This window comes from Mobula birostris, chromosome 14, assembly GCF_030028105.1.
Source record: "Mobula birostris isolate sMobBir1 chromosome 14, sMobBir1.hap1, whole genome shotgun sequence".
Classification (NCBI taxonomy): domain Eukaryota; kingdom Metazoa; phylum Chordata; class Chondrichthyes; order Myliobatiformes; family Myliobatidae; genus Mobula; species Mobula birostris.
Genome location: NC_092383.1, coordinates 64,963,763 through 64,991,639, shown reverse-complemented (window position 1 = coordinate 64,991,639; position 27,877 = coordinate 64,963,763). Strand labels below are relative to the sequence as shown.

The 27,877-nt window shown below is 40.0% G+C and overlaps 1 protein-coding gene across 2 annotated transcripts in view; it reads right to left on the bottom strand.

Annotated features, from left to right (window-relative positions):
- The window catches only part of LOC140209937 (diphosphoinositol polyphosphate phosphohydrolase 1), an 83,692-nt gene that overhangs the window by 21,987 nt on the left and 33,828 nt on the right, over nucleotides 1–27,877 (bottom strand). For both annotated transcript variants that reach the window (XM_072278616.1, XM_072278615.1), the window contains one exon: nucleotides 23,158–23,268. In XM_072278616.1, the coding sequence (XP_072134717.1) occupies nucleotides 23,158–23,268 (111 nt within the window). The remainder of the gene's footprint in view (nucleotides 1–23,157; nucleotides 23,269–27,877) is intronic.

The window sequence follows — 27,877 nt, the reverse complement described above, 5'->3', positions numbered from 1 at the left end:
AGGGAATTTAAATCCCCAAGGCTATTTTTGGGATGGTAATAATGGTTATAAGTGTATTTTGGAATAGATGAATTATACTGTGTAAAGAGTGAGAGCTGCAGCCTTTTGAGTCGTCAGAATTAGTGGCAGGAATTTTCTGTTGTCTGAAAGGTTCCATTTTGAATTCGGATTAAACTAATGCCCCAAGGTATCCACGATGCAACAATGATAAGACTGCAGAAAGTGGAAAAAAATCTCCTATAGTGTACTTCAGAATTTTTAAAGACAGAATGAGTATGCCATTGTAGCAAGCAAAGGGATTCTTCCTCATCTGTACAAATTCTCTTGAAACAATGGCAACAACATTTCAATTTTGAATTCAACATAACATGACTCATCCTGAAAGTGAATTTTTCTTACTTTTTAAAATTACCCCAAACCACCGTTGTCACACTTGGCCAAAATGATCTCCCAACCACATTTAGTTCACTGCTAATATAATAACCCATCTTCAACCTGTAGCTCGTTTACTGAAACTGTTATAAATGATTTTTTTGTCTCTTCCAATGTTCTTTTCCTCTGACCATCCATACTCTGCAAGTCTGAACTTAGCCTATACTCAATTGTCCTAACCTAAATCACACCAAAATTATTTTTGCCCACCACCCAGACTTGCATATTTCTTATCTATACACGCTTCCAATTTTTTTCTAATTGCATCATTACTGTTCCACCAGGCCCCAAGCTCTTGAAACCCCTCAAACCTTTATACCCATATTCTCTATGTCAAAACCCTAACATTTCATAAAATTCTGTCAAGCTCTTTTGGTTCCGCTTTACTCAGTGATTTGGATTTCACCATGTTAAAACACGAATATTTAGTTGCTTGAGCAAAAAACACCCATTTTCCCCCTTTCAACTCAAAAGCTATTCATTTCTATTTCTTTTTAAATACACCATTTACACATGTAGGAAAGAATAGTTGAGAAAAACTACTCTATAATAGAGTAAGAAAAACTGAGCCACATTGTACTATAATATTAAGAGGATCGAAGTTGTGGAACCACATTTGTCAGCATGGAAACAGCAGTTTACCTGCAGAGAAAAGGCAATTGACACAGCTCCCCCTTATTCAAGTCAGATAGAATTAGGAAAAATAGGATAATGCCTCTCAATCAGAATATTTACAAAAATCCCATTTATATGTGTCAACCCATCTAATACTATAATGTTGCAAAACAGACCAAATTAAATTGCAGACTCCAGAGTTGGAACTGAGCAAGAAACCAGAGTTCCGCACAGACAATAACATGAAACTTATTTGGCAAGTTGCCTATTGTTGACACTTTTGATCCAGGAATCAGAATTCAAGGGACTGTGCTCACAACAAAGACAAAAATGTGGAATCTGCAAAACAAGTAAATAAACATTCATTTTTATAAAAATGAATGAAGCACTTGAGAAGCTGTAACAGGCAAATAAACTTGATGTTTAATGATTATAGCTAATTGTTATCCCTTCTTGGCTGAACTAAGCAGTGCCCTATTTTAAATATGGTAAAGTACAACAAAGGTATAATTAATCGTTGCTAAACATCTGTTTTAAAATAGGGAGTTTTTATTGGCAAAATATAAATGAGACACACAAGCTATTTTTACCAATGAAAACTTCCAATTTCTTTGTTCTGCATTTTTATGTCTTTTGTTAAGTAAATGCACAATTATTTTTCCGTCAAGTTTTCAATAATATATAGCCCTGGGGTGATTAGGTGGAACCTAAGAAGTGATTCTCCCATGTGTGGAAGAGCCACAATAACTTAAAAGAGCAGAAGAGAGAAAATTTGCCTCCATTAACCCAACTAGTAAACAACTTTCAGCATTACATCATTTGTGCTAAATACTCAATATTGAGGCATTTTGATAAATGCAAGAATTTGAAAATATTTTATAAATTACATTAGTTAAACATGCTATACAGCATAACTTTTGTCACTGTAAAAATAAATTCTCAATTGTTCAACTCATTGAAACGAAAGTAACAGAGTCCACAAATAAAAGCCAGATGATATTGAGAAGGGGAATCATATGATACTATTTTAAAGTCTCTGAAAAAAAATGAGCCCTTCTAGTAACACACATCAAAGTTGCTGGTGAACGCAGCAGGCCAGGCAGCATTTGTAGGAAGAGGTGCAGTCGATGTTTCAGGTCGAGACCCTTCGTCAGGACTAACTGAAGGAAGAGCGAGTAAGAAAGCCCTTCTAGTAGTACTTTCTGCCTCAAGGAATCCAAACTAGCATTACTAAAAGGCAGTTGTCCCAATTTTTTTGATCCTTGAAATGCAAGTTGTTATCTGAGTAGGTAGGGTTGAAATTCTGAGTAACAACTAATTTTGCCAAATCTCCCTTTCATTTTTAAGTAGGAACTGGGGAAATTAAGTGTTATCAGTTGAAATTTATAATACTTAACATGCTTTAAATGCATATCAAATTAGAATTTGATACCAGCTTACCCAACTCATACAATGGGGAAATCTTATCAATCTTAGGATATCTTCCTTACTATATAATAACAGGAATACAAAAGAAGATACTAAAAGCATTTTTAAGTATATAAAGGGTAAGAGAGAGTCGAGGGTAGATATAGGACCGATACAAAATGATGCTGGAGATATTGTAATGAGAGATGCAGAGATGGCAGAGAAACTGAATTCGCATTTTGCATCAGTCTTCACAGTGGAAGGCATCTGCAGTATACCGGACATTCAATAGTGTCAGGGAAGTGAAGTTTGTGCAGTGAAAATTACGACTGACAAAGTGCTCAGGAAGCTTAATGGTCTGAGGGTGGATAAAACTCCTGGACCTGATGGAATGCACCCCTGAGTTCAGAAGGAAGTAGCTGGAGAGAGCGCAGAGGCATTAATGATGATCTTTCAAGAATCAATAGATTCTGGCATTGTACCAGATGATTGGAAAATTGCAAATGTTACTCCGCTATTTAAGAAGGGTGGAAAGCAGCAGAAAGGAAACTACAGACCTGTTATCCTGTCATCAATGGTTGGGAAGTTGTTGGAATTGATTGTTAGGGATGAGATTATGGAATTCCTGGAGGCACATGACAAGATAGGTCAAAGCTAGTATGGTTTCCTGAAAGGAAAATCCTATCTGACAAACCTACTGCAATTCTTTGAGGAAATTACAAGCAAGGTAGACAAAGGAGATGCAGTAGACGTGGTGTACTTGGATTTTCAGAAGGCCTTTGACAAGGCACCACACATGAGGCTGCTTAGCAAGATAAGAGCCCATGGAATTACAGGGAAGTTACTAGCCTGGGTGGAGCATTGGCTGTCAGCAGAAAACAGAGGAGTGGGAATAAAGGGACCCTATTCTGGCTGGCTGCCGGTTACCAGTGGAGTTCCACAGGGGTCGGTGTTGGGACTGCTGCTTTTTACGATGTATGTCATGATTTGGACTACGGTATTAATGGATTTGTGGCTAAATTTGCCGATGATACAAAGATCGGGGGAGGAGCGGGTAGTGTTGAGGAAACAGATCCTACAGACAGACTTAGATAGTTTAGGGGAATGGGCAAAGAAGTGGCAAATGAAATACAATGTTGGAAAGTGTATGGTCATGCACTTTGGTGGAAGAAATAAACAGGCAGACTATTATTTAGATGGGGAGAGAATTCAAAATGCAGTGATGCAAAGGGACTTGGGAGTCCCTGTGTCAGATGCCCTAAAGGTTAACCTCCAGGTTGAGTCGGTTGTGAAGAAGGTGAATGCAATATTGGTATTCATTTCTAGAGGTAAAGAATATAAGAACAGGGATGTGATGTTGAGGCTCTATAAGGCACTTGTGAGACCACACGGAGTATTGTGTGCAGTTTTGGGCTCCTTATTTTAGAAGGGATAAACTGACATTGGAGAGGGTTCAGATAAGATTTACGAGAATGATTCCAGGAATGAAAGGGTTACCATATGAGGAACGTCTGGCAGCTCTTGGGCTGTATTCCCTGGAGTTCAAGAAAATGAGGGGGGGGATCTCATAGAAACATTCCAAATGTGAAAAGGCAGGAACAGATTAGATATGGCAAAGTTATTTACCATGGTAGGGGATTCTAGGACAAGAGGGCACGACTTCAGGATTGAAGGACGTCCATTTAGAACTGAGATGCAGAGAAATTACTTTAGACAGAAGGTGATAAATCTGTGAAATATGTTGCCACGAGCGGCTGTGGAGGCCAAGTCACTGGATGTATTTAAGGCAGAGATAGATAGGTTCTTGATTAGCCAGGGCATTAAAGGGTATGGGGTGAAAGCACGTGAGTGGGGATGACTGGAAGAATTGGATCAGCCCATGATTGAATGGCGGAACAGACAATAGCCGAATGGCCTACTTCAGCTCCTATATCTTATGGTCTCATGGCCTTATAGGAATAGGTTTTATGGCCCTCCTACTCCACCATGCATCTGAGTCAATGTGATCACAGCCCCTCTTACTTGATTGTTGCTGACAACATTCAAATCCGAAAATCTGCCTATTTTGGCCTTCAGATATACAACGGTTCAGCTTCCTCAGAAAAATAATTCCAAAAGTTCATGGCTTAGTGGAAGTTATTCTTCATCTTGACCTTAAATGGCCAACATCTTACTCAACTACCATGTGCTGCAGTTTTAAATTCCACAGTGAGGAGAAATACCTTTACACCTTTTCCATAACCTACTTATGCAATCAGTGTATTTGACCACAATACATACACTCAGTCACTTCAATATAGATTATAAATTGTTAGGTGCCCAGTACTGATCAAGAGTTAAAGGAGTCTTCAACCGTGTTCTCATTTGTTATTAGTTCTTTTATGTAATTGCAGTTTGTCTTTTGTACATTGGTTGTTTGTCAGTCGTATTTTTTATTCTACTGTGAACACCCAAGTAATGGATTCCAGCATTTTCCCTGTAGGTATCAGGGTAAATGGCTTATTATTTATCACTTCCACTTTGCTCTTTAATGCAGGGAATGTTACATTTGTTTTTGTCCCCCAATCCACCAGGATTTAAGACAATTTTGGAAGATTATGATGAATGCATCATTTCTTTCTATAATCACTTCCTTTAATACTCCAGGATGCAGCTCATCAGGTCTAGAAGACTTAGCAATTTTTAATCCCTTTACTTTAACAAGAGGCCTTCTCTTAGTGACAATGATCATTTTAAGTTCCGCGCTCTCTTTTGGCTTTAGATTTTCTACTGTTAATGGGAAGCTTTGAGTATCTTTTATTAAGAGGATTAGATGCCAGACTTGATGTGTTTTAATTGTCCTTACACTTGAGGTACTTTACTGGTTTAAAAATTGCTTCCGGTTGTTGAGTTCATGAAGGGCGCTTGTAGAAGGAAAAGGGGGAGGGGTCTCGGCCCGAAACGTCGACTGTACCTCTTCCTAGAGATGCTGCCTGGCCTGCTGCGTCCACCGGCAAATTTGACGTGTGTTACTTGTATAAACTCAAGTCCATTTTCCCCTATTCCATGCCTATTTGGAAGTAGTGAGTGAACCAATGGTACATACATCTTCAAACAGAGAAAGAAATGGGAGATATAATCCTGCCACTCAGCTGTACTACCAATAGGTTCAAAGAGGCGGTGGCTTCCACGACTGGTAAGGCATCCACCTTTATCAAGTCTATTCCACTGGCCTTACATCAAACACTTCATCAAATTTCCATAAATATGTATTTACAAAGTCTAATCACTTTTGTGCAGGTCTAATCATTTCTCATCTTTCTATGATTGCACCTGCACATTTTACACATAATTACCATATTGCTAAATCAGGATCAGGTTTATCATCGCCGGCATGGGCGTGACACTTGTTAACTTAGCAGCAGCACTTCAATGCAATACATAATATGGAAGAAAAAAATCATAAATAAGTAGATCAATTACAGTACACGTCTATTGAATAGATTAAAAAATCATGCAAAAACAGAAGCAATATATATTAAAAACTGAGGTAGTGTTCACAGGTTCAATGTCCATTTAGGAATTGGATGGCAGAGGGGGAGAAGCTGTTCCTGAATCGCTGAGTGTGTGCCTTCAGGCTTCTGTACCTGCTATCCGATGGTAACAGTGAGAAAAGGGCATGCCCTGGGTGCTGGAGGTCTTTAACGGACGCTGCCTTTCTGAGACACTGCTCCATGAAGATGTCCTGGATACCTTGTAGGCTAGTACCCAAGATGGAGCCGACTAAATTTACAACCTTCTACAGCTTCTTTCGGTCCTGTGCAGTAGCCCCTCCATACCAGACTGATGCAGCCTGTCAGAATGCTCTCCACGGTACAACTATAGAAGTTTTTGACTGTATTTGTTGACATACCAAATCTCATCAAACTCCTATTTAAGTATATTCGCTGTCTTGCCTTCTTTATAACTGCATCAATATGTTGGGACCAGGTTAGGTCCTCCGAGATCTTGACACCCAGGAGCTTGAAACTGCTCACTCTCTCCACTTTTGATCCCTCTAAGAGATTGGTCTGTGTTCCTTCGTCTTACCCTTCCTGAAGTCCACAATCAGCTCTTTCGTCTTACTGAGGCTGAATGCAAGGTTGTTGCTGCGACACCATTCCACCAGTTGGCATATCTCGTTACTGTATGTTTTCTCGTCTCCATTTGAGATTCTACCAACAATCATCAGCAAATTTACAGATGGTATTTGAGCTATGTCTAGCCACACAATCATCGGTATAGAGAGAGTACAGCAGTGGGCTAAGCACACACCCCTGTGGTGCAACAGTGTTGATCGTCAGCGGGGAAGAGATGTTAACACTAATCCTCACAGATTGTGGTCTTCCGGTTAGGAAGTCGAGGATCCAAATGCAGAGGGAGGTACAGAGGCCCAGGTTCTGCAAGTTCTCAAGAAGGCTTGTGGGAATGATGGTTTTAAAATGCTGAGCTATAGTTGATGAACAGCATCCTGACATAGATGTTTGTATTGTCCAGGTGGTTTAAGGCCGTGTGAAGAGCATTGGGATTGCATCTGCCGTTGATCTATTGTGGCGATAGGCAAATTGCAGTGACTGCAACTGTACAGTTATCTAATTGTATCAACCTTTCATATTTAGGCATAAGCTCGAGTTTTACTTTTGCATAATTGAAAGGATTTCTTGACTTTATGAAAATCTAAATTAAAAGACAGGATAGTTCACTTGTAAAGACAAGAAAATCTGTAGATGCTGAATATCCAAGCAACATACACAAAATGCTGGAGGAACTCTGCATTTTGTGTATGTTGCATAGTTCATTTGCAGATTATACCTGTAAACTTGATAGCTAAAAAGATATTACTCTATCTTTGAATCGCATGTGGAAAATCTCATTGATCATATTTGTAATACAGGATAATTAAATTAATATTGGAAACAATCCAAGTACATTTTGCTGGGGAGATTTGAATCTACTAACGCTGATCTGTATATGCTGAAGTCTTGAACTGCTATGTCCACAACATTGATCAAGGAAGCCAGGAACTTAGTGAAGGACCACGTGCACTAATGTGTCATAACATACCACGAGAATGTAAGTGAGAGCAGTGTTCAACTATCTGGCTTTGAGCCTACTTTAGTATTTAACAAGACCATGACTGATTTCTACATCAACTGCATTTTGCACAGGAAATTTTGATTTCATTTTTGAATGAAATCAATAATTAAGCTAGGGATACACTACTCTGCAGGGGAGAAATTTTTCTTCACCTTAGTCTTTAACAGTCTATCCCTACCTGATATTTGAGTACTCTGGTTCTTGACTCCTTAATAGGAGTTTGCATGCACCTAGTTGAGCACTGTAAGAATTCTGTAAATCTGAATTAGTCTGTCACAAAACCTTTGTACCTACTCAAACTGCCCAAAGCAACAAATCCACCATTTCAGCGAACAATCCAGGTGAATTTTTGTTGCACTCTTGACAGCAAATATACTCTTCTAAGTAAACTAAAACTGTACAAAATATTGCTGGGTCTATCTCAAACACCTGAAATATCTGTGTCAGTATCCAATCCTATTACTATAAAGAATACCATATTTTCCCTAATCTGTTGCTGCACCTACACTATTCAATCACTCACTATTTAAAAAAAATACTGTTTGGTTCTGTAACTTCACACTGTTCTACATTACGTGTCATCTACCAGGATCTCACCCACTCACTCAGCTTTTCTCTATCCCCTTGATAAAATTAACTTCCCATTAACAATTTCATGCAGTAAACATTCAATAGATCATGAGATCCATCAACCAAATCATCAATATACATTATTTTTATTACTTTTTTCACTGTTGTGTAACCTATAGTAATGTCTATGACTTTCACTGTACTGCTGTCACAAAATAACAAATTTCACAATAAATTTCTCGAAAAAAGTGACGAATTGGACTTTTAACATTGTAAACCAGCAGGTTGTTGTTATGTCTCCCGCTTGCTGTGAAAATGGAGGACATCTCCCTCTCCCTTGCCAGGGTGAGAGAACCTGGGGTTTGTCGAATTTCGGATGAAATGTGAAGCTTTTGGAGTAACTTTGGTCTGTGTCTTTGCTGTTGCTTAGCACACGCTTGGGCTCGGTGATGGTACCGATGCGCCTTTATTTTTGCTGGTGGGGGGAGGGGGATCGTTGCTCGCTGCTGCTTACGCGCAGAAGGGGGGACTGGGGGGGGACTTTGGGGTTCTCACGTTTAACTGTCGTTCATTCTTTGGGGCACTTCTGTTTTCGTGGATGTTAGCGAAGAAAAAGCATTTCAGGATATATATTGTATACATTTCTCTGACATTACATTTGACCTTTGAACCTTTGAATATGCCAGTGATAATAAACATAATTCCAAATCTAATTCTGAACAGTTGGAGTTCAAGCAGTGATCCATTATGTCACCCCACTAGTTGTAGCCTGTCAACCTAAGGCCCATTTATTCCTACTTCTGTTTTTTTGTCCATTAATTTATTGTCAATCCACAACAGCAGCGGTCCCCAACCACCGGGTCACAAACCGGTACCGGGCCGCAAAGCATGTGCTACCGGGCTGTGAGGAAACAATATGAGTCAGCTGCATCTTTCCTCTTTCCCTGTCACGCACTGTTGAACCTGAAGATAGGATTGCCAACTGTCCCGTATTTGCCGGGACATTCCGTATATTGGGCAAAATTGGTTTGACCCATATTTCCCCTGCTAAGGTAAAGCGTTCCTATGAAACGTTTTGTGCCGAAATGACGTGAAGCGAAGAAGCAATTACCATTAATTTATATGGGAAAAATTTTTGAGCGTTCCCAGACCCACAAAATTACCTAACAGATCATACCAAATAACACACAAAACCAAAAATAAGTAACACTAACATATAGTAAAAGCAGGAATTATATGATAAATACACAGCCTATATAAAGTAGAAATAATGTATGTACAGTATAATTGGGAAGATGAAGGCAAAACCAATTTGTGGGGGGGGGGGGAAAAAAATCGGTACATACGTGCATGCGCACATCACATGTGCACACAGGTACCCGCACAAGGCTTCATGGTCATGATAGACTTTCCTGGGGTAAAGCGTCCCGGGATTTGACTGCTACTTTTGTCCCTTATTTGGGAGTGAGAAAGTTGGCAACCCTAACTGTAAAAGACACGTTCAGGTGAGTTTAACTCTACTTGAACACCCCCACCCCCGGTCGGCCGGTCCGCAAGAATATTGTCAATATCAAACTGGTCCGTGGTGCAAAAAAGGTTGGGGACCCCTGCACAACAGTATAACATCCTCAGTTCTTGCTCTAAATCTGAACAACTTTCTCTATGGAACCTTAGTAAACCTTACCTCATCACTTCCTTGGGCTCCTTTATCATTTGAACAACTACAAGCATGATTTCTCTTCTATAAAGTATTATTTTTAAGCTATTCTACATCCTTCCTTATAGACTCGCTACTTGGAGTACTGTGTGCAGCTCCAGTCACCCCATTACAGGAAGGATTTGGAGGCTTCAGAAAGGGTACTGAAATGGTTTGCTAGGATGCTGCCTGGGTTAAAGGGCACGAGCTATTAAAAAGGTTTGACAAACTTAACTTGTTCTCCCTAGAGCAGGGGTTCCCAACCTGGAAGTCTATGGATCCCTTGCTTAATGGTATGGGTCCATGGCATAAAAAAAGGTTGGGAACCCCTGCCCCAGAGCTTCAGAGTCTGAAGGGAGTCCTGACTGAGATTTTTAACAGAGAACATGATTTTTAAGGTTGGAGGGGGTTGTTTAAAGGTGATGAGGAGTAATTTTGTATTTTGGTTTTAAGCAGAGTTGCAGGTGCCTGGAACAGATGACTAGGGGTGGTGGAGCAAGCGGGGAGTTTCATGGAGTTCAATGACTTTTAGATAGACATATCACTATGAAGATAATGGAGGGATATGCATACACACAGGAGGAAGATACTGGCAGTGTGAAGTTTGCGCTTTCTCCTGTGACTGCCCGGGCTTCCTCCAGGCACTCTGGACTCCTGCCACACCTGAATAACAGACAGTTGTTATGGTCAATTGACCAATACAAAATTGTCCCAACTGGGTAGTTGAGAGGTAGAATCAGAGGGAATTTGAGAATGTGGGAAGTGCAAACATGGGATTAATATAGTGGTGGAAGTGTGCAATTGCAACAGAGACACTGTGGGCCGAAGGGTCTACTTCTCTGCCAATATTATTCTACGACTCCACGGCATTCTACTACTGCACCACTATCAAAGTTCAAAGTACATTATCAAAGTTTGTGTACATTATACAACCTTGAGATTTGTCTCCTTCCAGGCAGCCACAAAACAAAGAAACCCCAAAGGAATCCATTAAAAAAGACCGAATACCCAATGCGCAGAGAAAGACAAAAAATGTGCAAACAATACAAGCAAGCAAACAGCATTGAGAACTGAACTTAAGACACAAGACACAAAGCCAGGTGTCACTTCAGCTGCAGCAAGCCACAGCCTCAGATCCTCATACAGCGAGTAGACACCACAGGACCACAGACAAGAGCCAGGCGCCACAGCCTCAGTTCAGCACAGAGCTGAGTAAACATTGTAGAGCAGCAATCAGAACCAGACAATCCCTCACCTCTGGTACTGACATGCTGACATTTCCAATCTGGCCTGGTGTTTAGATCATACACACATTGGGTGCTCCTCACTCTCTGACATCTTTGTGGTCTGGACTCCACCCCATGATTCCGCCCATACTTGACCTTTCCAATTCGGCCCAGTGCTTAAATCAATCAGACATCTGGACTTTCTTCACTCTTGCCTCCATTTGCCTTAGCTATCCCTCGCATCCATTGGCCTCCATATCTCGCCTTCACCTCTTCTCGCCAAGCTTGCCCTTTGCGCGACTCTCCATCGTTTGCGATGATTGTTATTAGTAAGGGTTTTTGATTAGGTGTTTAGTAGTTCTGTTTTCTAATTTGCTGCCATAAGTAGTCACTGGGCATCACCAGCTCCACTGTAAACTGGAACCATCAGAACCAGAACCAGGTTAAACCTTCAAAGAATCTAAAATCTCTCTTCCAAAGTCTCCAAATGAATTGACTTTATTTTTTACATCCTTCACATACGTAAGTAAAAGTCTTTACATTACGTCTCCATCTAAATGTGCAATCATAGTAATTTATAATAATTTATAATAAATAGAACAGTCAATGTAACATAGAATAAACTCAAATCAGCGTGAGTTAATCAGTTTGATGGCCTGGTGGAAGAAGCTGTCCTGGAACCTGTTGGTCCTGGTTTTTATGCTGTGGTACCGTTTCCCAGTTGGTAGCAGCTAGAATAGATTGTGGTTGGGATGACTCGGGTTCCCAGAGATCCTATGGGCCCTTTTTACACACTATCTTTGTAAATGTCCTGAATCATGGGAAGTTCACATCTACAGATGCGCAGGGCTGTCTGAACCACTCTCTGCAGAGTCCTGCGATTAAGGGAGGTACAGTTCCCATACCAGGCAGTGATACAGCCAGTCAGGATGCTCTCAATTGTGCCTCTGTAGAAAGTTCTTAGGATCTGGGGACCCGTACCAAACTTTCTCAACCGTCTGATGTGCAAGAGGCGTTGTTGTGCCTTTTTCACCACACAGCCGGCGTGTACAGACCACGTGAGGTTCTTGGTAATGTGGATGCTGAGGAAGTTAAAGCTGTTTACCCTCTCAACCCCAGATCCATTAATGTCAATAGAGGTTAGCCTGTCTTCATTCCTCCTATAATCCACAACCAGCTCCTTTGTTTTTGCAAAATTAAGGGAAAGGTTGTTTTCTTGACACCACTGTAGGTCACCTCGTTATTGTTTGAGATAAGGGCAATCAATGTAGTGTCGTCGGACAATGGAGAGCCAGTGGATGTAGTGTACCCGGACTTTCAGAAAGCATTTGATAAAGTCCCACACAGGAGATTAGTGGGCAAAATTAGGGCACATGGTATTGGGGGCAGAGTACTGACATGGATTGAAAATTGGCTGGCTGACAGAAAACAAAGTAGTGATTAACGGGGTCCCTTTCGGAATGGCAGGCAGTGACCAGTGAGGTACCGCAGGGTTCAGTGCTGGGACCGTAGCTGTTTACAATATATATTAATGATTTAGATAAGGGAATTAAAAGTAACATTATCAAATTTGCCAATGACACAAAGCTGAGAGGCAGTGTGAAATGTGAGGAGGATGTTATGAGAATGCAGGGCGACTTGGACAGGCTGGGTGAGTGGGCAGATGCAGTTTAATGTGGATAAATGTGAGGTTATCCACTTTGGTGGTAAGAACAGGAAGGCAGATTATTATCTAAATGGAGTCAAGTTAGGAAAAGGGGAAGCACAACGAGATCTAGGTGTTCTTGTACATCAGTCACTGAAAGCAAGCAAGTACAGCAGGCAGTGAAGAAAGCTAATGGCATGCTGGCCTTCAAAACAAGGGGAATTGAGTATAAGAGCAAAGAGGTCCTTCTGCAGCTGTACAGGGCCCTGGTGAGACCACACCTGGAGTACTGTGTGCAGTTTTGGTCTCCAAATTTGAGGAAGGACATTCTTGCTATTGAGGGAGTGCAGCGTAGGTTCACAAGGTTAATTCTCGGGTCGGCGGGACTGTCATATGTCGAAAGATTGGAGAGACTGGGCTTGTATACTCTGGAATTTAGAAGGCTGAGGGGGGATCTTATTGAAACATATAAGATTATTGAGGGATTGGACACGCTGCAGGCAAGAAGCATGTTCCCGCTGATGGGTGAGCCCAGAACCAGAGGCCACAGTTTAAGAATTAGAGGTAGGCCATTTAGAACGGAGTTGAGGAAAAACTTTTTCACCCAGAGAGTGGTGGATATATGGAATGCTCTGCCCCAGAAGGCTGTGGAGGCCAAGTCTCTGGATGCTTTCAAGAAAGAGATGGATAGAGCTCTTAAAGATAGCGGAATCAAAGGTTATGGGGATAAGGCAGGAACTGGATACTGATAGTGGATGATCAGCCATGATCACAGTGAATGGCGGTGCTGGCTCGAAGGGCCAAATGGCCTACTCCTGCACCTATTGTCTATTGTTCGCAAATTTAATTAGCAGATTAGAGCCGTGGGTAGCGACACAATCATGAGTATACAGGGAGTAAAGGAGGGGACTTAGTACATAGTCCTGAGGGGCTCCTGTGTTAAGAGTCAAGAGGGGTGGAGGTGAGGGAGTCCACTCTTACCACCTGCCAGCGATCTGACAGGAAGTCCAGGATCCAGCTGCACAAGGCAGGGACAAGGCCAAGATCTCAGAGCTTCTTGTCGAGCTTGGACGGAATTATGGTGTGGAATGCTGAACTGTAGTCCAAGAACAGCATTCTCACATAAGCATCCTTCTTCTCCAGATGTGTAAGAATGGCATGTAGAGCAGTAGCTATTGCATCGTCTGTTGATTGGTTATGCTGGTAGGCAAATTGTAGGGGGTCCAGTTTGGGTGGTAGCAAGCTGCAGATGTAATCCTCGACCAGCCTCTTAAAGCATTTGCTTATTAATGAGGTGAATGTGACAGGATGCCAGTCATTCAGGCATGTTACCTTGGTCTTTTTTGGTACAGGGACAATGGTGGATAATTTGAAGCAGGAGGATATTCTATACTGGGAGAGGGAGAGATTTAAAATGTCTGTAAACACACCTGCCAGATGTGCTGCGCACTCCTGAGTACTTGTCCTGGGATGCCGTCCAGTCCCGCTGCCTTGCGACTGTTCACTCATTGGAAAGATCTGCGTACCTCAGCCTCAGAGTTGACCAGGTTGCAGGTTGTAGCAGTGGCTTTCCTCGGAGGCTCAGAGTTGGCGACATCAAACCGAGCATAAAAGCGATTGAGCTCATCTGGGAGAAAGGCCGCGATGTTGGCGACACCACAACGTTTGGCTTTGAAGTCTGCGATGGTATGCAGTCCTCGCCACAAGTCACATGTGCTACTTGTTGTGAATCTTTGATTCAATCTTGTCTCTGTATTGTTGTTTCGGAGCCTTGATAGCTTTGCACAGATCATAGCTGATTTTCTTGAACTCTAGCTGATAGCCGGCAATGTAAAATTCTGATTATTCAGAAATATTTTAAAAGCTTTACAACTAGAGCATCCTTCAAAGTTAGAGCCATAGCCTGCAAACTATCATATACTTTTTAAGAGAAATTTCAGAGCAAAACTTCAGTTAGTTACTGCCACTACTCAAGCCTCGTTGTGCCCAGTGATTCAAGCCATCAAAACTTACATACAGGCCAAATAAATTCAGATATTAAGATGCATGGGGGGCATGTAGTAACAATATCTAGTTCAAAATTGGTTGTGAACTGGCTGTTGAAAGTGTTAAGTAACTGTTCATGGGGGTGTTATGTTTTGCAACCTTAAAACATTAAAACCAATTGAAAGCAAAACAGGAGCTGGGAAATAAATGGGTGCACATTGTTTTTACTTCAGTGAGGTGTGTATGTATAATGTGGTGGTGTAATGACGTATGCCATTTATGTACTTTTACATATAACCTGCAATGCATTATGTAAACAGAGAATGCTTAATCAAACAATATTACTGAAATATTAAATAGACAACACTCCTCCTGCTTAGCTACAAACTCCAACTCAATACATAATGTATCTCAGATCATATATATACGCACACAATATACTATACAACACAACTACCATACGGACATCCACAGTACAGTAAATTTTAAATAGCCCCATTCAGGCCTCATGATTTAATCGCTGTGAAGGCCTTCTTACTCTTGTGGGATGACGTCTATCCTGACAAGAGGGATCACTCTGCTTGACAGGTGAAACTTAATGGCTGTGAAATAATCTGTTTCTGGGGCCTCCTCTGCAGTGGTTCTAAGAATTGACTCTGGGACTGCAAGAAGTGGTTCTGACAGCTCTGGACACCTTTCTTCTGGACGTGTTGGCATCCCGAACAGTGCACGACAAGCTTCACTGAATGAAGTGGATGATAGCTTGCAAGTATAGTGTCGAACATCACCATTTTCTTTAATTTTGAAAGCCACTTCACGCTGCCTTGCCCATTGCCATTTCTTCCTAATCTGTAGTAATGAGTTCAAGGGGTGAGGCACAGTAGCCAGGTTTGGCAGGAACTTGTTATAGTAATTGACAAATCCTCAAAACGACCACAACTGAGACACGTCCTTTGGCCATGGGGCATCCACCACTGCTTGAATTTTCTCAACACACTTGTGTAATCCTTGTGCATTAATGGTGTGGCCAGAGCAACTGATGCTTGGTTTAAAGAATTCACACTTCTAGCCTATAATCTTCTAATCTTTTTAATGCTTTCTTGAGAATTTAGAGATGTTCCCTGTTATCCTTATTGGTAACAATGTCACCCAGATAACACTGAGTGCCCGTACAGCTCCGCAGCACCTGGTCTATCGCATTCTACCAGAGTGCAGGCGCTACTCCAAAGATAAGCCTATTATAGCAAAAGCCCTGTGTGAGCATTTATGGTGAGACACATTTAGACTCTTCTATCTCAATCTGTAGGAAGGACTCAGTCAAGGACACTTTGCTGAAGTGTTACCTTTCAGAAAGGTTTGCAAGAAATCAGGAATTGATAATGCACAATCTGCTCAATTCAGCCATGTAAACTGAAATGGATTCCCCTTCTTTTTGATTCCACTTATGAAATCTGAAGCATTCTGCAATTAATAATAGCTTTAGTTCTAAATGTTCCGTCATTACTTTCACAATATCAGCAAAGATCATTTCGGCAGATTTGGTTAAAGCAGTTAAACTTCTAAGCAAACGTTATTCCATTAAACCCAATGCACTTAGCAAAACTGGCAGCCGCTTCTCATAGTCTATTTCATTTATTGCTCAATTTGCCCAGTATACCAATGTAGCCAGTCATTTATACTCTTTAAAATTTCCTATCATGCATTAGTTTGAGCCCATGAATTTGTCCGTTTTCAGGCTTTAAAAAAAAAACTTGACAGTCTTTCTCTGGTAAAGAAAAAGGCGCTGTGTTTTTTTTAAACTCAAGCTTTTCTGCAGCGCTTTTTAAAAAAAACTAATGTCTTGCTGTGCTTCAACAGGTAGGTAGTTGACTCGAGTTCATTTAAAACTTCCGGATCGCCACGCATGTTTTTTTAACTCCAAAACAAAAACTAATTGAAAGGAAAACAAGGGAGAGGGAATGTGAGACCAAGTTCGTTTTAACGTTAAGCAAGGCATGTGTATATGACGTAGTGGTGTATGGATGTATGCCATTTATATACTTTTACAAGTAAATTGCAATGCATTATGTACACAAAGACTGCTTTATCAAACAGTAAGTTTAAACATTACTGAAATATTAAATACACCTTGGGGGGAGTGGAGGAGGGAGAAGAGAAGGAACGATAGCAAAGTTTAATGACTCAGAATATCCAAAGCTGCAAACAAACATTCCTTCACGGCAATGAACCATGCAGTGACACCCAAGCTGTATGTAATCCACACTGGCCAAAACCAGTTTCTATTCTTACCAGTTCCCTAGCTACATAGTTAACCTATTGATCTTGGGTTGTGATTTTCTTACTGTTGGCAACCATAACCACAACATTATCAGGAAGAATTTCACATAGGGGTGGCCAAATATTGTTTGTTTTAAATGCCATGAAAATCAAAATCAATATACTTATAATCCTTTGTCTTCACATTTCAAAACTTTATTTAAATGCTAATTATCCTCTTCCTCAAATAAGCTCTTTGGAAGCCTTCAACGTTGAAAGATAACATAGGTTAGAAATTATGTAGTTCTTGGAAAGGTTTACTAATTGTCAATTTGCAATGAGCCAATAAATATATTTTGGAGAATTCTATCATGGTAAAACTTAATTACATAAGAAACAAAAGTAGCTGCAAACCATTCAGCTCCATCAAGCCTTATCTTCTATTTCTGCACCATTTGCCTGCAATAACCCAATGATTTCACTAACTAAGAAAATCTATTGACCTTGTTCTTGATTATACCCAGTTTGCGAGCCTCTCAGCCGCTTTGGTTTCTCTGGTTGTATGGGAAGGAATTTTTTTTTCCCCACCCTTGTGTTGACTGGCTCACTCATTTTTGAGACCATGACCACAGCCCTTGAAATCTCAAACCTGGTGAAGTGTCAACATTGTATCTACCATCAAGCACTTTAAAGAAAAATCTTTCAATAAGATCATATCCAAATGCTAATAAAATAATACAGGTGTCCCCCGCTTTTTGAACTTTCGCTTTACAAAACCTCACTGTTATGAAAGACCTACATTAATACCCTGTTTTTGCTTTCAGAAGGTGTTTTCACTGTTATGAAAAAAAAAGCAGCGCGCGATAAAAGGCAGCACGCGCTCCGAGCAGCCGCTCTCCCCCGGATTCGGAACTGCATTCTCGCCGGCATTGCTTAAACACGTGCCTGTGAGCAGCCGTTAGCAAGATGAGTTCTATGGTATCGGAAAAGCCTAAAAGAGCTCGTAAGGGTGTTACTCTTAGTGTAAAACTAGACGTAATTAAGCGTTTCGATCGTGATGAACGAAGTAGGACAAACTGAATTTGGCTTGTGGAAGCTGACAAACATGACATTGAGGAGGTTTTGGCATCCCATGACCAAGATCTGATAGATGAAGAGCTGATGCAATTGGAAGAAAAAAGGATAACAATCAAAACCGAATGCAGTAGCGAACTGAACGTGAAGCAACTGTGTGAGATTTTTGCTGCAATGATAAAGTACGACTTTAATTTTGAAAGGGTACGTAGGTTTAGGGGATATTTGCAAGATGGTTTGAGTCCTTACAAAGAACCGTGTGATAGAAAAATGCGTGAGGCTCAGCAGTGAAGCAAGCCTTCCACATCAGCCACAGCAGACAACAAACCTCGACCTTCGACATCGAGGTGGGCAGAGATAGAAGATGACCTGCCTGCCCTAATGGAAACAGACGATGAGGAGATGACACCCCAGTGTCCCACCACCCCAACCCCCAGGCCACGGACAGATACCGATTCACGGAGAATGCGGCGGTACACACAGCACATCTTTAAGAAAAAAGCCTAAATAAACATACTAATTAATAAGGTGCCGCCTGACACTTAATCGTCGGCCCAGATCAGAGACAACGCAATCGGAAATTGGCACTGATCTGGGCCAACAATTATGTGCCGGGTGGCACCTAATTAATTAGCTTGTTTGTTTCGGCTTTTTCCTTAAAGATGTGCTGTGTGCGTCCCGGCTACCACTGGACCCTTGCATGCTTCGCGGATCGGTATCGGTTGGTGGCCCGGAGGATGGGGGCCACTGCACCACCCCAACCTGCTACGACTCAGCCTAACACACCATCATCAATGTGCTCGGCGCTGAATCAATTCTGGTAAGTGATACTACACTGTACATACATTATTTCTACTTTATATAGGCTGGGTATTTTTACGTGTTATTTGGTATGATTTGGCAGCTTCATAGCTTAAAGGTTACTGGAGAGCGCTTGTGCTGTGTTTTTGCCAACAGCGCTTGCGTAAGATTTTCTGCCGACGGCGCTTGCGTGAGATTTTTGCTATGGAGAACAGTGCAGTAATGATTGTGGAAAAGTATTTCTACTTTATATAGGCTGTGTATTTATCATATCATTCCTGCTTTTACTATATGTTACTGTTATTTTACGTTTTATGTGTTACTTGGCATAATTTGGTAGGTTATTTTTGGGTCTGCGAATGCTCACAAAATTTTCCCATATAAATAAATGGTAATTGCTTCTTCGCTTTACGACATTTCGGCTTACGAACCATTTCAAAGGAACGCTCTACCTTTGGATGGCGGGGGAAACCTGTAAATCTAAGCTCTTCAATGTTTTCCACGAGTGGATGACCTCCTATTGCACAACTTTGCCCATTCACCTACTTATCCGCAATTCCTTGATGTCTATCTGCATCCTGCACACGATAGCAAACTTGAATCCTTTATCCAATTATCAAACATTTGTTGCCCCAGTGTTAATTCTTACTAATCTAGTCTAATTACAGCCTCATAACCTAAAAACAACTCACTTTTTATCCTAACCTCTATTTTCTATCCACTAGCCAATCTTCAGTACATGCTGGTATATTACTCCAATGCTATAATTTTGTTTAATAATTAAAGTGAAAATGCCACACTCAAAAGAGTATATTCAAAGCACTCCCAATGCCTCTCTCCTACTTGATACACCACTAAATGAATGGAGGAAAACAAGAAAGTTAGTGAATCACGGAAGCAGTGAATATTTTGAATGGGGGGGTGGGGAAGCATACAGTAGAGGAAAAAGAATGAGGGCCTGAAGGAAGTAATGTACCAAGATGCATTCAATTCCAATCATTAAACTCCAAGTCCACCTTAAGTTATGCCAAAACATGCTGCAAAGATTAACTTTTGCATGAGTGGTCTGCAATGCCTGTAGGTTGATCATCCAAAGATATTATTGTCAGTGGTGTCCAAATGTGCATTGCACACCAGGGATGCTACTGAACGTTCAAGCACTACTCAATTTTCATACTTATGGACAATTGAGTTCAGGAGAATCTCAGCTAAAAGTGTAAGAGGCAAGAAATGGAAATATCTTGTCAAGGTAGTTTTAGACTTACCAGAACGTCTAAAATTGACAGCTAAAACTGTATTTACAGATGCAAGGCCTTAAAGAAACAGCAAAAGCAAAATACTGTAAAGGCCAGAAATACGAAATACAGATTGCTGGAAGTACTCCGGAAGTAGGGCAGAATTAGAGGAGACTAAGAACTAAAATTTTAGGTTGACAACCCTTCATCATGAGGGTAGCACATTATGAGGAAGCCCTAGAAAGTCTGGACAGCAAAGATGCATACATCAGGAAGCCCTTTATTGATTACAGCTCAGCATTCAATACTATCATGCCTCAAAACTAATCAATAAGCTTCAAGATCTTGGCCTCGATACCTATTTATGCAATTGGATCATTGATTTCCTTATTTGCAGACCCCAGACAGTTTGGATTGGCTAGAACATCCCCTCATCTCCCCCCCCCCCAGCTCCTTGCTCTACTCACTTTACACTTACGACTTTGTGGCTAGGCACAGCTCCAATGCCATATCCAAGTTTGCTGAAGACACCACTGTCGTAGGCTGATTCAAAGGTGGCGATGAATCAGCATATAGGAGGGAGATTGAAAATCTGGCTGAGTGATACCACAACAACAACCTCTTACTCAGTGTCAGCAATACCAAGGAGCTGATTATTGACTTCAGCAGGAAGTTAGAGGTCCATGAACCAGACCTCATCAGGACATCAGAGGTGGAGAGGGTCAGCAATTTAAAATTCCTCTGTGTTACTTCAGAGGACCTGTCCTGGACCCAGCACACAAGTGCAATTACAAAGAAAGTATGGCAGCGACTACTTCCTTAGGAGCTTGCAATTATTCAGCATGACATCTTAAACTTAGACAAACTTCTATAGATGTGTGGTGGAAAGTATATTGACTGGCTGCATCACAGTCTGGTATGAAGACACTAATGCCCTTGAACAGAAAATCTTATAAAAAGTAGTGGATATGGCCCAGTCTATCACAGGTAAAGCACTCCCCACCATTGAGCACATTTACACAGAGCGTAGTCGCAGGAAAGCAGCATCTATCAAATGGCTCCCCCCATCACCCAGACGAGATCTCTTCTCAGGTACAGGAGCCTTGGGACTCACCACCAGGTTCGGGGACAGTTATCACCCCTCAACCATCAGGCTCTTGAACCAAAATGGATAACTCCACACACTTTCATTTGCCCAATCACAGAGATGTTTCCACAATCTATAGACTGACTTTCAAAGACTCTTCATCTCATGTTCTCGATATTTATTATTAGTATTACTTCTTTAAGTATTTGCATAGTTTGTTGTCTTTTGCAGTGTGCCCAGTCAGTGCAGTCTTTCACTGATTCTATTACGGTTAGAATTATTGAGTATGCTTATAAGAAAATGAACTTCAGGGTTGAATATGGTGATGCATGTACGCTGACATTAAATCTACTTTGAACATTCGGTAAATATTCCATTAATTAAATTAGAAAGGGTTTAATCAATGCTGGTATATTTTCTGCTGAAATAATATTTTATGCTACATATTTAATACATTAAGAAATGATATACAAAGTCAAGATAAATTATGTAAATTATTGAAAATGGAAAATGATCACCAAGTCTTTAAACTTGAAGAATCCATGAGCTTACATAAATATTGCACGTAACTAAACACTTGCTGAATGATGTAATAATATGGTTTGGTACCCTGACATGAAAATGTCCCAACTTTACTCAAAAGATTGACAACCAGATGCAGACTTTTGAATAATCAAGTACATGTCTGAACCAAAGTCAGGGTGGTTAACTGTTCCAAACAGCAATAACCAGCAAGTGACACACAAACATTATGGTGATGACCTAAAAGAGTCTGTTGTACACATTTGTGATTATGCTTAACTAACAAGAACTGGTTCCCAAAGAGGAAACATGAAAGTTAAGGTAATCAAACAGTCTAAACTGGACTGCGCTAAAACAACCCTGGTGTGCAAGTTATCTACATAAACTACGGTGAAGCGAGTTTTAAACTTGCTTCTAGAGGACCAAACCACCAGACCTATTCTTTGTTAATCAAAACTCTTATGACTTATGGTTTACAGTACCAGAGAATGAAAAGTGCATAAGAGTATTTGCCTGATATTAAATACTGGGTTTGTGCTATGATGACTGCTGTCAATTTATCAGTTCCTCATTAGGTGGAGGCAGTCCAGAGTACATTTCAGCAATGAAAATGCTGAACTGGCAAATTAACCCACACACACAATACTGGACTTCACCATATTCAGCTATGTCACAATCTGAACTTCTGTTCAGGATGTCGACAACACCACAAAAATGTAACCATGAGAAAAATAAAAGTTAAACCTTCATTAAAACCAAAACCTTCATAAAACCAAAACAATTCAGAGAACTTAGAAATTATGGGTGATTAGAAGCTGGATATTTCAATGATTATGCCATTCTTGGGATTAAACCCACAGTGTCATGGCAGTTAGCATGGCAGCTCGGGGCTCTGGAGCTCAATTCTTGCACCGTCTACGGAGGGTTTGAATGTTCTCCCTGTGAACAATGTGGGTTTCCTTTGGGTGCTCTGGGTTCCTCCCACTGTCCAAAGACAAACCAGTTAGTTGGTTAAAAGGTCATTGCACATTGTTCTGTGATTAGGCTAGTGTTAAGTAGGTGGGTTGCTGGGTGGTGTGGCTCGTTGGGCCAGACTCTGTATCTCTAAATAAATATACAAACATCTGAAGCTTAAAACAGCTAGAATAATGTAAGATACTGCATTTATAATGAAGGGGTGAGGAAGCTTCAACTTGAAATTATTCTAGCTCAGATTACATTAGAGCTGAGAAACATAGCTGCAAATCAGATTTCAAATATGATCAAGTGTTGTGCAACAAAGCCAAAAAGAATATAAAGAAAGGACTTTTTTTTACATTTCATCTAAAATTACACAAAATAATTTCATGTGATTTCAATTTTAACGTTGGTCTGACGAAACTGACTAGCACAGTTTATTAATCATCCAACATAAATCAGACAAATAAATCATTAAAAGTAAGTTCAAATTGTAGTTAAAAACACAGATCAAATGAGGGTTCTGTACATACTTCCTCACAGACTTCTCGGACAGCTGCCACACTTGGTTCCTCGTCAGGTTCCATGCCACCGCCTGGCACAATCCACTTGTCAGGATGACGACTGCTGCTGACCAACAAAACCTAGGATAAAAGAGTACTTAACTTAGGAAAAGGGCACTTGTTGTTTCCTTGCATCATCTTCAAATGCTTTTAAAATGCATTAGATATGGCCCTGTGACCACCATTTTCAAAATATTTAGCAGACCCTGAAATTAGAACTTTAAAAAAAAGTCTCAAAGGCCATTATTTTATTTTTCCTAAGAAATTTATGAATTACCTAACCATAAATAATGATGCTTAAGTTTTATATCCTCTAGAGAACCCTGCATAAATTAAATATAGAATTGAATCAATTTAATGTGAAACATTCTTATAACTGGATATAGTTTAAACACCGAGGTTCTTTTCCACTGATGCCATGCAATTCAGTTATTATCCACATCAGTAATGCAAACTATTAACTGTAAGCAAAGTCAATTTTTTTTGGGTGAATTTATTGTAAATATGAATAATAGCTACTGTAGTATTAACAGAACCCACTTGACCATTTATGCCTGATAGAGGTTGATTCAAAAGTTTCGATGTCTGCTCGATTTCAGTTTTCTAATATTTTTGTAATGTAGCAATCATAATATTTATATATGACTTGAAAAAAACATTTTTAGCTTGAAAGCAAAAATATTCTAATCCACACATTATAATTTCATATAAATTGCAATGAAGGAACACTAAGATTTATTGAGTAGCTATTTTAACTATCAACTCATAATAAAATTGTTTGCATATCATTAAAATATCCACAGAAATGATGGAAGTCACTTCACTGTTTACAGGTTTCTACCTCAGTGCTTTTTAGTAAAGATTCTACATTCTATTAGCCTGCACATTCTCTTCAAAATCAGACACTGCCCTGACTTGAAAATATGTAACTGTTCCTTTACAGTTACTGGGTCATAATCCTAGCCCACCATCAAATAGCATTGTGGAAATGGCTTCACCAAGCAGATATTTGGAACTCTATTTCTGCTTCTCTATTTACCAACAGGTTTGATTTAAAAAAAACAAATTCACTATACATTTAGGCAATTAACTCATTAACAATCAATTGTCACAATTTCAGGAATTCCCTGCTGTCACTAGGATCAAGCTAGGAACATAGTCAATAGAAAACCAGACATTAAATATGCATTAAACTATCTTGTTATTTCTGTAGGTTACATTATTAACATTGCCAACAACCAACACCACACATACATGGCTCTAAGGAGGCAAATGCTGTGTTGAGTGATTCACTTCCCAAAACGTTTTCACAGCGTTCACAAAGCACAGGAACATTAATTTTAAATTCTTTGATAACTGCAATAATTCAGTACTCCATTTTTTAAAGAAAAAGTCACTATGTCAATTAATAGCTGAGCTTAATCATACCCACAATTAAGCACTGCAACATCTGTACTATCAATGGATTTAATACTAAATCACACTTTCAGATACTACCTTTGCCAAGTTGGGGTTGGGATGCTACTCAAAATAACTTTTGTGGATTGCTCTACCCTCAAGCCATTACTATTTCTGCTTTGCTAACACAACTGATTATCATCCTTACAAAATTTTAACAGCGATTTTAGGACAATACATCCTGCCATTGAGAGAGAGAGACCTGTAGGTGGGAGTGCTTTGATGTATTATCTTACCATCATCAAGTTACTTTCTTATAAATTCATTCGCATTTAAATAGTCAATCCTAATCCATTAGCAAATGAAAATATACCTTGCAATTCTCAGACAAGACTGCATGAAAAAAGTTGGAAACTTGCAATTCATATCATATTGATCTTTCAAACTGTCTTGATTTCAAGAATATGGTACTTCAAATTACATATTCAAAGAAGATCCAAATAGAGCAGGACTGAACAGTGCCATCCATTCAGATAATGTGCAAATATATGCTTTAATTGGAAAAGAAAAGGTACACAAGGAAACAACAGGAATTCTGCAGATGCTGGAAATTCAAGCAACACACTTTAAAGTTGCTGGTGAACGCAGCAGGCCAGGCAGCATCTCTAGGAAGAGGTACAGTCGACGTTTCAGGCCAAGACCCTTCGTCAGGTCTCGGCCTGAAACGTCGACTGTACCTCTTCCTAGAGATGCTGCCTGGCCTGCTGCGTTCACCAGCAACTTTGATGTGTGTTGCCTGTACACAAGGAAATCTTGATCTGCACTACTATGTACCTAATTAATTCCAGATCTGTTTCTTTCATTTGCTAGTACAGATTGAGTACACCTTATCCAAAATTCAAAATCCAAAAACCTTTGAAATCCAAAATTTTTTTTTTTTGAGTGCTGATATTCACAATTAGAAAATCTCACAAGGTGTTGGAAAGGTTCTAACAGAAAAGCACTACATAAAGTGAAAAATGAAGATCTCGACAATGTATTGACAGAACTGATTAATCAGCGGAGTGAACAGACCATAACAGTATGCTGACCATGAAACAAAGATCATGACAAACTGAAAATTGAAGATAACTGAACATTCAGCAGGCTGGTTGAGAAAGCATGGCATTAATTTTTTTAAAGAAAAAATATCTGCTGATCGCGAAGCAGCAGAGAAATTCACTGACGAGTTTCCCAAGATTGTCATTGAAGAAAATCTAACACCAGAACAAGTCTACAATGCTGATTGTTTTTATACCGTACATAAAACCTAAAAAGTGCAAAATACAAACACAATGAACTGTTATTTTTTTTAAATCAGAACACAGCATCATAGATGGAGACTGAAAGCATGCTATTGTTTGTCGTTCGATAGCTGATTCAGGTATTCTCTCAATGCTGCCGTGCTGCTTTTATTACCCTCCACACATTATATTAATGGCATGTAATAATTTTTATTGTTAAGTACATGTGTTATGAACAAAGTTAAGAAATACTGCTGACCAGTAGCACATAAATTCAGAATTGGAAATGATGATGATCCCAAGTTATTGATTTATATATTCCAAAATCTGAAAAAATCCAAACACTGAAACACTCTGGCTCCAAGCATTTTGGATAAGGGGTACTCAACCTGTATTGCAAGACACCAATTTGCTTGCAATAATGTATAAACCCATCAGTAGTGAGTGCACTACAATGGGTTGGCATTCACTGTATTGCACTCCATGACACTAAGGAATACAAATCAGATTCAATCATTTACACTCAGCTGCCCACTTTTATCCAGTGCATTGTTTTCAAATCTAGTGGGCTTCAGACACAAAAAGCACCATCAGTTCAGATTCCTAGCACTGATTTAAGATCCCAAATTGAAAAGTACCATGCAAAAGAGATGAGTCAGCAGCAAACCCACTGGAAGTTAAAGATAATTATTGTCCAGACTCACACTGGATAAGAGGGCACTAAATATTAAATATTGAAGCCAATATAAATATGTCTGAAAACAAAAATTAAAAGATGCAGATGTTAGAAATCTACACATGGTTCAAATCCCTCTTTTCTCTGTCCATGTGTCAAAAAACCTCTTAAATGTTGCTAACCCACCTGGTTCTAGCATTCTCTATGGCAGTGTGCTCAAGGTACCTACTGTTTATAGAAAAACTGTGTCTAGTAAATCTCCTTTAAACTTTCCCTTTCTCACCTTAAACCTATGCTGTCAGGTATTTGACATCTCCACCCAGGGAAAAAGACTTGTTGCCTACCTACCCTATCTTTGCCTCGTATATTTTCATATACTTCTATGAAGTTGCCACTCATACTCAAAAGAAAACAATCTGAAGTTACCCAACTCTCTAATCTAGATAACATCCTGAGGAATGTTTACAAAGTTTCTAATACTTCCAGAATTGCACAAAATACTCCAAGTATGACCTAAACTTTATACAGCTGGAATATGACATACCAATTCTTACAGTCAATGATCCATACAGGAAAGAAATAGACTGGCTGGTTGAGTATTGTTGCAACAAACTTGTCAGTGAGACCAAGAAACTGATTGTGAACTTCAGGACACACCAGTCCTCTTCAAGGCATCAGCAGGGCAAAGAGTGTGCAGCTTCAAGTCCCTGGGTGTACTGAAGATCTGTCCTGGGCCCAGCATATCAATACAATTACAAAGACACACCAGTGGCTATATTTCATTAGGATTTTGAAGGTATTTGTATGTCACCAAATACTCCCAAAATTCCTACAGATGTACTGTGTAGAGCATTCTAACTGGTTGTATCAGCATTTGGGTATGGAGGAGCCATTGCACAAGATCACAAAAAGCTGTGGAGGTTTGTAAACTCAGCCAGTTCCATCATGGGCACTAGCCTACACATCATTAAGGGCATTTTCAAAAGACAACACCTCAGTAAGGCAGCATCCATCATTATCGACGTTGCCCACACAGTGCACTCCCTCTTCTCATTACCACCATCAGACAGATGGTACGGGACACAAACTCAAGACACACACTCAATGTTTTATGTATTATTGTAACTTATAGCAATCTTATGTATTGCATTGCTGTTGCAAAACAACTAATTTTACAGCATGTGTCAGTGATAATAAATCGGATTCTGATTCTCAACTGATGAAGGCAAGAATGTTGTATGCCTTCTTTACCACTCCATTCACTTTTGTTGCCACTTTCAGGGAGCTATGGATTAGCACCCCAAAATCCCTTCGTACATCATCAATACACTGA